Below are 12,430 nucleotides of genomic sequence, written 5' to 3'. Positions count from 1 at the left end.
TCATACAAAATTGGAGCAAAACCAAAAGTGTTGCGTTTATATTTTTGTTGAGTGTAGTTAACTTAATTTTGTTAGGAAAAATGCCTCATCGTTGCATTCTTTAAAATTTACGCTGCTTGTTCACATCCTAAAGGTTACCTCAGCGTCAAAGCGAGGGTCTTGATAGGCGTCACTGATGTTGACAGGCAGCCCTGTGGATGCTACCAGCTCTGCAATGCTGTTGTTGATGAGCCAGTCTGAGTAGGACGACTTCTCCATGCTGTCTTTAAATCTACAAGACAATGAGGAGAAGAAGAGAAATAACACAAGAAAATGGACAAAAAGCTACCGAAGTACATAAATCTCATCCCATCATTACCTCCGCCAAGGAGGTTATGTTTTCGGTCGCATTTGTTTGTTTGTCTGTCTGTCTGTCAGCAGGATAACTCAAAACGTTTTGAATGGATTTTGATGAAATTTTGGTTGGAAATGACAAGAGGAACAAGTGATTAAATTTTAGTGGTGATCCGGATCATGATCCCGATGCTAACGCGTTAGCATGTCTATGGCATTTTCAGTGTTAAAAGTTAGCATTAAGCAGTTGCAGCTGTCATCACGTTCGGGTGCATTTGTTTTCAAATTGTAATATTTCTTAAATTTATTTTTGTTGAGATTTTGTGGAGTGGTTGGAAATGACAAGAGGAACAAGGGATTAAATTTTAGTGGTGATCCGGATCATGCTCCGGATCCCGATGCTAACACATTAGCATGTCTATGGCATTTTCAATGTTAAAAGTTAGCATTAAGCAGTTGCAGCTGTCATCACGTTCGGGTGCATTTGTTTTCAAATTGTAATATTTCTTAAATTTATTTTTGTTGAAATTTTGTGGAGTGGTTGGAAATGACAAGAGGAACAAGTGATTAAATTTTAGTGGTGCTCCGGATCACGATCCGGATCCCGTTGCTAACGCGTTAGCATGTCTATGGCATTTTCAAAGTTAAAAGTTAGCATCAAGCAGTTGCAGCTGTCATCACGTTCGGGTGCATTTGTTTTCAAATTGTAATATTTCTTAAATTTATTTTTGTTTATATATTAATAATCTAATGATTATTATATACAATTTTAGAGAAAGAGACAAAAAGAAATAGATCACTGTGCCAAGGAGGGAATCTCTTTAGGGTCAGTGACCCTATGGCCTTGTTTAGAGAACTGTTTCATAAATGTTAAAAAATTCATATATTTGCAGTTTAGTTGAATAATAAATTGAATTTTGTCTCTTATTTGTTTTTGTCTATAAGCACATTCAATATCAATATCAGTGCTCAGATGGCAGTAGCTTCTGGGAAAGGTGCAAGTTGCAATAAACTGTGATGCCAAGCGCTAAGGATACATGCTATCCAGTCACAGCAGATGAAACTTTTTTTTACTACTGAGCAAACATCATTGTTACACTTTTTTAGGTTCAATGATTCCACGGCGTGTAGATGTTATGGCATCAGTGACCCCATGGCCTTGGCGGAGGTTTGCACTCTGAGTGCTTTTAGTTTGTCAGATGTTTCATTCTGCAGAATCTTTAACAACCCCAACCTTTAAGTGATAACTTTTATAATTAAAAAGCAAAATATTCTTCAAAAAGCTGCTGTTATTTTTTGGTGACACTCATTCGCTGGTACATTTAATGAACTTCTACAGTGGATATTAATAAGCTTCTCCTTCAGCTTATGAAGTAATGATAAGTTAATTGTGTGATTGTCTTCTTTCTTGTGAAATGTTCCCACAGAAACATCCCTGATCAACTTTCTGTTCACATTTATTACACATGCTGTAATAAATGGGTAGGTTTTTAAATTGTTAAGTCTTTCTCTTACCCAACTTCATTCTGTTTGTCATTTAGGTGCCACAGATGCAGCAGCTCTCTTCTCTTGTGTTTGAAGTTACATGTAGTTTAAAGCTACAGTGTGCAGGATTTAGTGTCATCTAGTGGGGACCTTGCAGATTGTATTATGCTGTGAAATATCACAAGTTTTTCTTTTCCTTTCACGTTTTCGATTCTTTGATGACGGGGATTCATTCTCGCTTCCTTTTTCTTCTGATACGCAATATGTGCGATTCTCCATTTCACAAAAATTAACATTTTCGAACTTGTTAGCCTGCACTAGTGACCAGCATACATTGCACAGGGGAGCAACCAGTGAGTCCTCTTCTTTTTTTTCATTCATTCTTCTGGTTGCACTTCAAAGTGTGAAAAATGTAAGAATGTCTCTTTTGGGCTCCTGTAACAATAAGGTGCTGCAGCATGGCAGCCTCCATGAGGAGGCCCGCTCCCATTTAGATATGAATGGCTCATTTTAAGCCAATAAAAACACATCGGTTCATTGCTGTTGTTAATTATACATTCATGAACAGTTATAAATGCTATATTTCTGCAAATAAAGACTTCTAAATCCTACACACTGTAGTTTTAAAATTATATTGGCTCTTTAATTTCCAAAGCTTCAGTCTGGTGGCCACCAAAGCCACCACTGCTTGTTTTATTTTATTATTTTTTTCAGTGTATAAGAGCATGTGATGCTGACCGTCTGGGATTCTTACCAGCACTTAACAGTTCCTAGATCACTGCACTCACATTTCTCTGTTATGATCCAGATTTATTAAACAACTTTAAATTTTCCACATCTGTTATGACAAATACAAGAGTTAGGATATTATCTTTCATTGTTTCACCTCTGGTTTTCTTCCATAAACATTCTGCATAATATTAAGTTGCTCTTCCTCCACTTGGCCGTGCCTAGCAGAAGTACCAAAATCCAATTAGTAGGGCTCCTACCGTCTGCCTTCTGTCAGAATCAGCACATTATTTCTGCAACACCACATAATATTTAATTTTCATGCTTCCATTACTTTTGTTGCAAACATAAAACCTTCCTTGGCGGAGACTTTACTGTTTCAAATTAAATTTAACTGCAGAATTTGCAGGTGCAGCGGTGTCAAAGGCAAATAAAGATGACGGCGTGATGATTTACTGAACAGCTTATGTCATCAAAAGAGCAGAAGAAAAAGGAAGCAGAAGAAAAGGGAAGCAGAAGAACAGGCTTGCACCTGATCAGGCCCGAGGCTGTGACGGAGCTTTGATGTGCATGTGTGCGTGCGTGTGTGCCTGTAAATCATCATACGTACCCACTTTCGGTGTCGGCGCTACACTTAGGAGAGAGTAGTTCAAACGACTTGGTGAATTTTACCACCTGAAAGACATGAATGGAAAGAAATCACCAAAAGCTCTAATAATGACAAGAAAATTACGTCACTGTACAGACACACACACACAATGACAGCAGAGAGAGAAACCATACCGGTGACTCAATGTCCTCCAGCAATTGAACGGAGCAGCGCTCACACTTGAGCAATGTCTGGGCACGGTGCATGATCTTCCTGACAATCTTCTCCAGGTCAGTCTGCTCTTCAAACAGGTCATTGACTACTTCCAGAAGAGCCTGAACAACATCAGTAAATGACACGGGTATTAGTGGCAACAGTCTGAGCAACAAAAGAAACTTGTCAGGCGGTACAAGTGGACATCTCTTACAAAGAGGACGTTTTGCTGCTTCCAGTTATAACAGCATGATCATTAGTGTTATTATTATTATTATTATTATGTTTAAATCATAAACCAGCAGTATAATATACCACGATTCCTCTATTCAATTAAAGTGAAATATGCCCTCTATCGCAGGCAGTAGCAGTGTGATTTAATGTACGAGCACATAAAAATCATGTGGCGTAAAGAGGCTGCTCATCACTTCTTTCCTCTCGTCTCTGATCTGTGTTTTTATTTTGAAAACCCATCAGAGATCAGCGAGTGACGCTAAATTGTTCATTCTCCTGGAGAATTAAGATCGCAGTCCAGACCCCCCCTTCTGAATCCGGGCCCATCATCATCTGCTGCGTTCCGAGTCCCGCTACATTGGCAGCTAGTGGGCTGTTGGTGATCGATACTCTGCCGCGATGTCAGCATCGAGGGAGGGTAGTACGAGCTGGGAGGAGGGGGTTATTATCCTGGTTGTCCCTGCGTTCCTTACCCGACTTCTGTCATACTCCTTCCTTGAGGCAGCAAACAGCTGAGCATTGGAGATTGCAATACCACAAAAGGGCAGGTACATCTGCAGAACCTGTAAACACATCAAACCAACATAAAATGGGTTGTCATCTGTCACTGCTGTTTTCAAATTTTTTAAAAATGTTATTACGTAGCTATTTTTTATTTATTCATTTATTGCACATATCCATAGTAGCGCATGCACATGGGGGCATTATTTTTGGTCTTGTGTGTCCATCAGCCCATGTGTGAACACAATGGGCCTCATCTTGATGGTAGCCACATGAGACATGTCAGGTAGGTTTGGAGATTATCTGCCAACCATGCAATTAATGCATTTGGAAATATCAGCACACACAAGTGCACTGGGTGCAAAGAAGCCACGTAATGAGTCATGGGTATGATGTGGCTCTAACTTAAAATCAATCAATCAATCAACCTCTTAATGCAATTGAGAGGGTACCAAGCCCCGACATGGAAAATGAAACCAATGCAGAATATTGCAGTTCCTTGAATGGCCACTTGAGGCTGGCTCCAAAAATATGTCAGTCCTCAAGGAAGCACTTATTTTTAACAAGTGCTTCCAACTTTGTTGCAGAAATAAACATGTTTGCAACCTGGTACAGAAAAAAATGGTCTCTATAGCTTGTTTCCTTGTTCATAAGGACAAGACACTCATTTAAGCTACTTTGCGCCATAAAGGTAGATAATTAGGGGAGTGGTTGCTTCAAGAGACAGGTGGTGTGCTTGTAAGGATTTTACTATTGTCTGTGTCTTGTGAATCTTAGGTGTGGCATACATCCTTGCAAGTTGCACCTGCAATCAGTCGTCTGCTCCAGTGCAATTTAAAAGACCTGCTCATTCATGCTAATTCCTTGACTTACAGTGCATCAAGAAAGTCAATCAATCAATCAATCAATCAATCAATCAATTTTATTTATATAGCGCTAAATCACAACAAACAGTTGCCCCAAGGCGCCTTATATTGTAAGGCAAGGCCATACAATAATTACGTAAAAACCCCAACGGTCAAAACAACCCCCTGTGAGCAAGCACTTGGCGACAGTGGGAAGGAAAAACTCCCTTTTAACAGGAAGAAACCTCCAGCAGAACCAGGCTCAGGGAGGGGCAGTCTTCTGCTGGGAGTGGTTGGGGCTGAGGGAGAGAACCAGGAAAAAGACATTCTGTGGAGGAACACTGCAGTTTTTACACATTTGTTTATGTTACAGCCTTATTCCACAATGGATTAAATTGATTTTTCATCAAAATTCTACACACAATACCCCATAATGACAATGTGAAAAAAGTTGTTTTTGTTTGCTTTTTAGATTTTTGCAAATTTATTAAAAATAAAAAACTAAGAAATCACGTGTTCGTAAGTATTCACAGCCTTTGCCATGAAGCCCAAAATTGAGCTCATCATGTTTCCACGGATCATCCTTGAGATGTTTCTATAGCTTTATTGGAGTCCACCTGGAATAAAGTCAGTTGATTGGACATGATTTGGAAAGGCACACACCTGTCTACATATAGAGTTCCACAGTTGACAGTGCATGTCAGAGCACAAACCAAGCATGAAGTCAAAGCAATTGTCTGTAGACCTCCAAGACATGATTGTCTGGAGGCACAAATCTGGGGAAGGGTACAGAAACCTTTCTGCTGCTTTGAAGGTCCCAATGAGCACAGTGGCTTCCATCATCTGTAAATGGAAGACGTTTGGATCCACCAGGACTCTTCCTAGAGCTGGCTGCCCGTCTAAACTCAGTGATCAGGGGGAGAAGGGCCTTAATCAGGAAGATTACCAAGAACCCGATGGTCACTCTGTCAGAGCTCCAGCATTCTTCTGTGGAGAAAGGAGAACCTTCCAGAAGGACAACCATCTCTGCAGCAATCCACCAATAAGGCCTGTATGGTAGAGCAGCCAGACGGAAGTCACATGGCAGCCCACCTGAGGTTTGCCAAAAGGCACCTGAAGGACTCTCAGACCACGAGAAACAAAGCTTTCTGGTCTGATGAAAGATCAAACTCTTTGGGGTGAATGTCAGGCATCATGTTTGCAGGAAACCAGGCACCATCCCTACAGTGAAGCATGGTGGTGGCAGCATCATGCTGTGGGGATGTTTTTCAGCGGCAGGAACTGGGAGACTAGTCAGGACTGAGGGAATGATGAATGCAGCAATGTACAGAGACATCCTGGATGAAAACATGCTCCAGAGCGCTCTTGACCTCAGATTGGGGAGATGGTTCATTTTTCTGCAGGTCAATGACCCTAAGCACACAGTCAAGATATCAAAGGGGTGACTTCAGGACAATTTGTGAATGTCCTTGAGTGGCCCAGCCAGAGCCCAGACCTGAATCTGATTGAACATCTCTGGAGAGATCTGAAAATGGGTGTACACCTACCCATCAACCTCATGGAGCTTGAGAGGTGCTGCAAAGAGGAATGGACAAAACTGCTCAAAGATAGGTGCACCAAGCAAGTGGCATCATATTCAGGAGGACTTGAGGCTGTAATTGCTGCAGCAAAAGGTGCATCAACAAAGTATTGAGCAAAGGGTGTGAATAATTAACTACACGTGACTTCTTTCTTTTTTCTTTTTTTTAAAATAAATTTTCAAAAAAATAAAAAAAATCATGTTGTCCTTATGGGGTGTTGTGAGTAGAATTTTGATGGAAAAAATTGATTTAATCTATTTTGGAATGAGCCTGTAACATAACAAAATGTGGGAAAAGTGAATACTTTCCGGATCCACTGTACCTCCTATAGTACACTTTGGAGTGTTTGGACACATGCTTAGCTTTTGGACCCTGACTCTTCACTTTTAATGAATAAAATCACTTATTTTACCTTGTCAGTGTATGTTGTCTGCACTTTGGATCCAGTTTATTCATCTGTGTAACAGTGCTGGCGAGACAATCCAGGACCCCACTAACTGCTGCTGTGGACTTGAACATGTTTGTCCCTTCTGAACTTTTTTTGACATATACCTGAGATAATATGGCTTGCTGTATGAGTATTTGCAGTCTCAGACCATCTAAGACATCAGTGCTGCAGTATTTCTGTTGAATGAAAATTTAGAATCACTGAATTTGTAATATTAGCTCTATTTGCAACCGTTCCTGAGCCAATATGCCGGCTGCTGTTTTCACTCCATCCACCCAAGCCACCCTTTATGAAAACAACTGCACAGTCCACAAAAAATATGCATTAATCAAACACTGAACCAAAGTTAGTTAGCTTTAGTTTTGCTGGTTTTTGGTAACTTTGGGATGGGGAAGGGGTTGGTTTCTGGCTTCATTCGACCCACTCAGGTCTTGCTGATCTTGGTCACGCTCCACCCCTGTACTGATTTATGGATTGGGCAAGAGGTAGGCAAAGTTGATGAGATCTGAAGCTGTCCTATCTCAACTCCAAATCTGCTCTTCAGAAAACCTACAAGTGACATCACAGAGAGTTTGTCCAGTGCATATACCGTCTATAGAGAGTGCTCTGAGAAGTGAGAGGTTCGTGGTAAGGCTTTGACATTGCTTGTAGCACTGTTAGCAGTAAAATTCAAAATGCAAATTGATATTGTAAGTGGCACTCCTCCTCCTCAAGTGTTTGGTGGATTTCAGTGAAACTTCACACAATGGCAGCACATTATACAGCATAATTCCAATCTGAGGTCTTCAAGGGAAACTAATTGGACTTTTTAAATACATTATGTTTGTCAATTACATATACAGAAGTTGACAATATATATATATATACACACTAGCGCATTGCCCGTGAGGATCCGCGGGCTCTAGATTGACTCAAAATACATAAGCCTACCAAACAGCAAGTGTCAGCTCTCCCCAGTTTCTCTGTGATCGGAATTACACACACGTACACAGAGGCCACTTGGCTTTTAAAATATAGATGATTTACTGCCCCCTGTTGGAATGGCATGTGAGTCCAGAATTTAATTATCAATGTCCATTGTTAACTGTTTTTTATCTAATATCCCTAATTTCTCCAAAAACATTAGTTCTGTCAACTTTCTGTTTTCACTGTGTTCATCCTTGACCCAAAATACAAAAGCATACCAAACGGCAAATGTCAGCTCTCCCCAGTTTCTCCATGATCAAAGCCATAAACACGCACACACACACGCATACACGTACACAGATGCCATTTCGCTTCTAATATATAGATGCAAGAAACTGGTATGGAAGAGCGGGGGTTATTTTCTGAGCTTGACCAATCATCTCTCTTTTTTATCAGCACTGTATATTTAGTGTTTTCAAGTAGATCAGATATTCTTGTTGAAATTAAAAGTAATATATCTATCAACAAATAAACAATAACTAAGTTTGAGCTACAAATTTGCAAGTATTTATGAAACCTTAGTAAGTAAATTGAAAAATCAATAAAAACTTTATACTTAAATAATTAATTTCCACCCAGTATTCTTTTAAAGTCAAATCAATCAAGGTGACATTTTACCATTTGACAGAACAGTCAGATATGTGCCTGTGGCTCACACATTGATTTGTCATTTCACTCATATTTTCTTTCCATAAATAATGTAACCATGTGCTGCTGATTGTGCACAACAACGAGTGTATTGAGATCAAACATCACCGATTCCAGCAGATTTGTCCGCTGACCCTCTTGAGTCGCAATGCACAGAAATTTTTGCAACTGCAAACTATAAAAACAAGCAATCAGGACAGCTGACAGATTGAAATCTCAATAATTCCAACTGGTTTTACTGTGTATCCTCATCCGAGAGCCACTCAGCTCCATAACATGGAATCAATTGGATTTAGGTTTGCTGCTTCCTTACTCGGTCTCATCTGTCTTTAGCATCTGGCTGCTGTGTAAACAATACAATCAGTACAACAAACTCACTAATATTTACCAGCCTTCAGTGTGGCCCGAGGCCTCGGGTCACTACAACAACACATGAATGGGAAGTTACTCAGCTGCAGCGGCTGATACAGGATATCGCTTTCAGCTTTTGGAAAAGATAATGTAGTATCAGTTACTCATCAACCACAAATCAACACGTGAAGAATAGTAGAAATGAAGGCCTGGAGCACTGCGATGATAACTGAGACCGACAAAACAATTCTAAGGTTCATTCTAATGCAGGGGTGGCACGGTGGATTAGTGGTTAGCACTGCTGCATCACAGCAAGAAGGTCGTGGGATCACTACCCGCCCTTTCTGTGTGGAGTTTGCATGTTCTCTCCCGTGTCTGTGTGGGTTCCCTCCGGGAATCCAAAACCATCCCTGGTTCTCAGGACCAGGCACCTAAGTGGCTCTACTCTACTCTTTTCTACTCTCCTATTTTACTCTTCCTTTTTAGATATTTGGATATACGTTTGTATACTGGCATAGTTCCACCTTACAATTGGAATATAATATATAAGATATACCTTACTGAATTTTCATGCAGGTTAGGTTTCCAATCCACCTAACCTTAATGTAGGTGTGCGTGCGAGTGTGAATGTTTGTTTGTCTATATGTGGCCCTGCGACAGACTGGTGTCCTGTTAAGGGTGTACCCCGCCTCACGCCCTGTGACCCTTAGTTGGAGTAAGTGGGTATAAAAAATGGATGGAGAATCTAATGCAGACTCTCAACTGTGGGATCTGGATCCCACAAACATAGTTTTTGCAGGAGATTCCAAAGACTGCTTTAGGCTGTTGCTACTGCTTTAAAAACATTATCGCTGTAATATGAAAAGGAAGTGCCTGTTAGTTCCAAATGTCTAATGAATGAATAAGCAATAAGAAGAACATCAAGACAACATTTACACAAGTTAAACAATATGCACATTACACTGTTAATTCTAGGGTTTAAACTGAAATGCTAACTCAAATTATTACGTCCACCAATGCATGGGCGCAATTTGGTGGGGGATAGGGGGACATGTCCCCCCCACCTTTTCAACCAGGGGGGACAGAATATGGTATGCTCCCCCCCCACCTTCTGACATATATGTGTGTACTTGAAACATGCTATGCCAGTCTTATGTGCAAACCATGTCAGTCTTATGTGCAAAACCATGTCAGAATAGTATCTTTGTTTCTGCAAGTTTGTATTTTTAGCAGCATTGACTTGTTTACAACACCTCTTTCTTGTTTGTCACATTCAGAATTTTCTGGGACTGCATTTGCCCAGATTTGAAACCAAAAATAGTTGCCTCTAGGGACTAGTGTCTACACATAAGTATCAATGGACCATATGCTAATTTACTAAATTCTGAAAGTTAGAAAAATAAATCAGAAAAGCTATCTGGGACCTCAGAAAGCCCATCTGCAATTATTGCTTGATCTCCAAAATCAGTCTATGCAAGCGAAATTATGTTCATTATGAGTGCTGTCATTAGTGCCACTTCGAAAATTAAATTCATAAGTAATTTATCCTAAACTTATGATCTGTTGTTTTTTTAAACTTATGCAAAAGCAAATCTTGAGGAAAAAAATACAGTATGCAATAGTTAATAATTATTAAGACCCTGTTCTTTCATATTTATGAATACATTTTACCACGTTGCAGTTGTTTTTAATGAAAACTCAACCTATCATTGTTTTGAGTTTGACACATGTGGTGATACCTTATTTACACCAGGATGTTAATAAAATCAATGCTGGCTATTCTCAGAATAAAGTACTTATATTCACAGTTTCAAACTGCATAAGTCAAATGGTGTCCACTTTATGGTCTTCTCAAAACATTAAAATTACTGTTCTGGATGCTCAAAATGCGTCTGAGCTTATCTAGAAACCGTTGGCTTCTGGGGGCCTAAAGCAGCCCCCAGACCCCCGGCCTATGAGCTTCGGCCCTGCGGGCCTCGCACTTTGTCCCCCCCAATTTCTAGTTCTAAATTGTGCCCTTGCACCAATGGCGTAATAAAATCATTGGGGTTTATTTATTTATTTGTCTTTCTGTCTGTTAGCATTATTACGTTAAAACTACTGCAGAGATTTTGAAAAATTTTCACCACAGACAGATATTAGGCCATGGAAGACCCCATTAAATTGTGGAGGTAGTCTGGATCCAGATCTGGATTCTGGATCAAGATTACACTTTTTATAGGCTTTGATGGATTATGTCTTCTCACCAAATTTGCACCACAGATATATATTAGGGCATTAGGGCTTTTCAAGCACATTCTAAGTGCCTACCTAACTGCCAATGAAATAGCATTAGCATCAAAGCCGTATTCCAACAGTGAGTTGTTAAAAGATGCATGATGAAGGCTGCAGAACTCGGGTGTCTTGAGAAGCGACAAGCATTCTCTATTAGTCTGACAAGGAATACAATGACAGAGAGGATATCGGAACTGTCTGCAGATTTAGACAGACAGCTGAAACACAAAGTCAAGTCATTTCTTGCATTTTCTGTTGCAGCTGATGAGAGCAGCACCGACATTACAGACGTTGCTCAACTGGCCATATTATTCGTGGAGTTGATGAGACATTGACCATCACTGAGAAGTTCCTTGAATTGGTGCCTATGAGTGACACCACAACAGCTGAAGACATTTCGGCTCTGTGGTTGATGCGCTGTACAGAGGCGGAGTGGACTGGTCCTGCGCCATCAGCCTGGCTATCGACAGCGTGTCATCAATAATCAAAAGAAAAGCAGGTGTTGTGACAAAATTCAAAGAGAAAGTACACGCCGCTAATGGAGGAGATCCTTTCTGGACATTTCAACCAGAAGGCGTTGTGTTACAAGCTGGTAAAAATGGATCACGTCATGGAGGTGGTTGTCGGAACTGTTAATTCATCCGAGCAGAGGCCAGAATCATCGTAGGTTGATTGCCTTCTCAGTGACAATCACGTTACTGATACCCTGCCATAACACACTGAGATAATATGACTGAGCAGAGGTGCTGTGCTGAGGCGTTTCTTTGATCTACATGAGGAAATCGGACAATACACAGAGAAAAAGGAAAGCCAGTGATGGAATTTCAAGCAGGAATGGCTGCAGGACCTTGCATTTCTGGTGAATATTACAGAGCACCTGAATATTCTGAACAAAATGTTGCAAGGTTGCAAAAAAGATGTCACACGGTTTTATGACCGCATATGTGCATTCAAGTTGAAGCTGACTTTGTTGGAGACACAGCTGGCAAGTGGTGACCCTGCACATTCCCCTTGCCTAAGAGAGGTACGTGCAAAGAGGCATTAATGCTGACATGAAACAGTATAAAGATTGCAGGATTGCTGTTTGAGTTTGAGAAATGGTTTCACATTTTTGGTGAATATGAGATAGAATTTGCACATTCAAAGCTTCTGATGCGCCTGTCGACGTCCAACTAGAGATAACTGATTTGCAGTGTGATGCAGATTTGAAGGATAAGTTTGCCTCAGTGGGCTT

At 40.4% G+C, this 12,430-nt stretch overlaps 1 protein-coding gene across 1 annotated transcript in view; it reads right to left on the bottom strand.

The window, feature by feature from the left end:
* The window catches only part of pde11a (phosphodiesterase 11a), a 123,555-nt gene that overhangs the window by 54,460 nt on the left and 56,665 nt on the right, over positions 1-12,430 (bottom strand). Inside the window, exons 3-6 of the mRNA XM_034186517.1 lie at positions 4,057-4,146; positions 3,331-3,471; positions 3,158-3,222; positions 139-271 (exon numbers count right to left, since the gene is read on the bottom strand). Of these exons, the coding sequence (XP_034042408.1) occupies positions 139-271; positions 3,158-3,222; positions 3,331-3,471; positions 4,057-4,146 (429 nt within the window). The remainder of the gene's footprint in view (positions 1-138; positions 272-3,157; positions 3,223-3,330; positions 3,472-4,056; positions 4,147-12,430) is intronic.

This window comes from Thalassophryne amazonica, chromosome 14, assembly GCF_902500255.1.
Source record: "Thalassophryne amazonica chromosome 14, fThaAma1.1, whole genome shotgun sequence".
Lineage (NCBI taxonomy): Eukaryota > Metazoa > Chordata > Actinopteri > Batrachoidiformes > Batrachoididae > Thalassophryne > Thalassophryne amazonica.
Note: the sequence above shows the minus strand (reverse complement) of the source record. Positions and strands in the feature narration are given on the sequence as shown.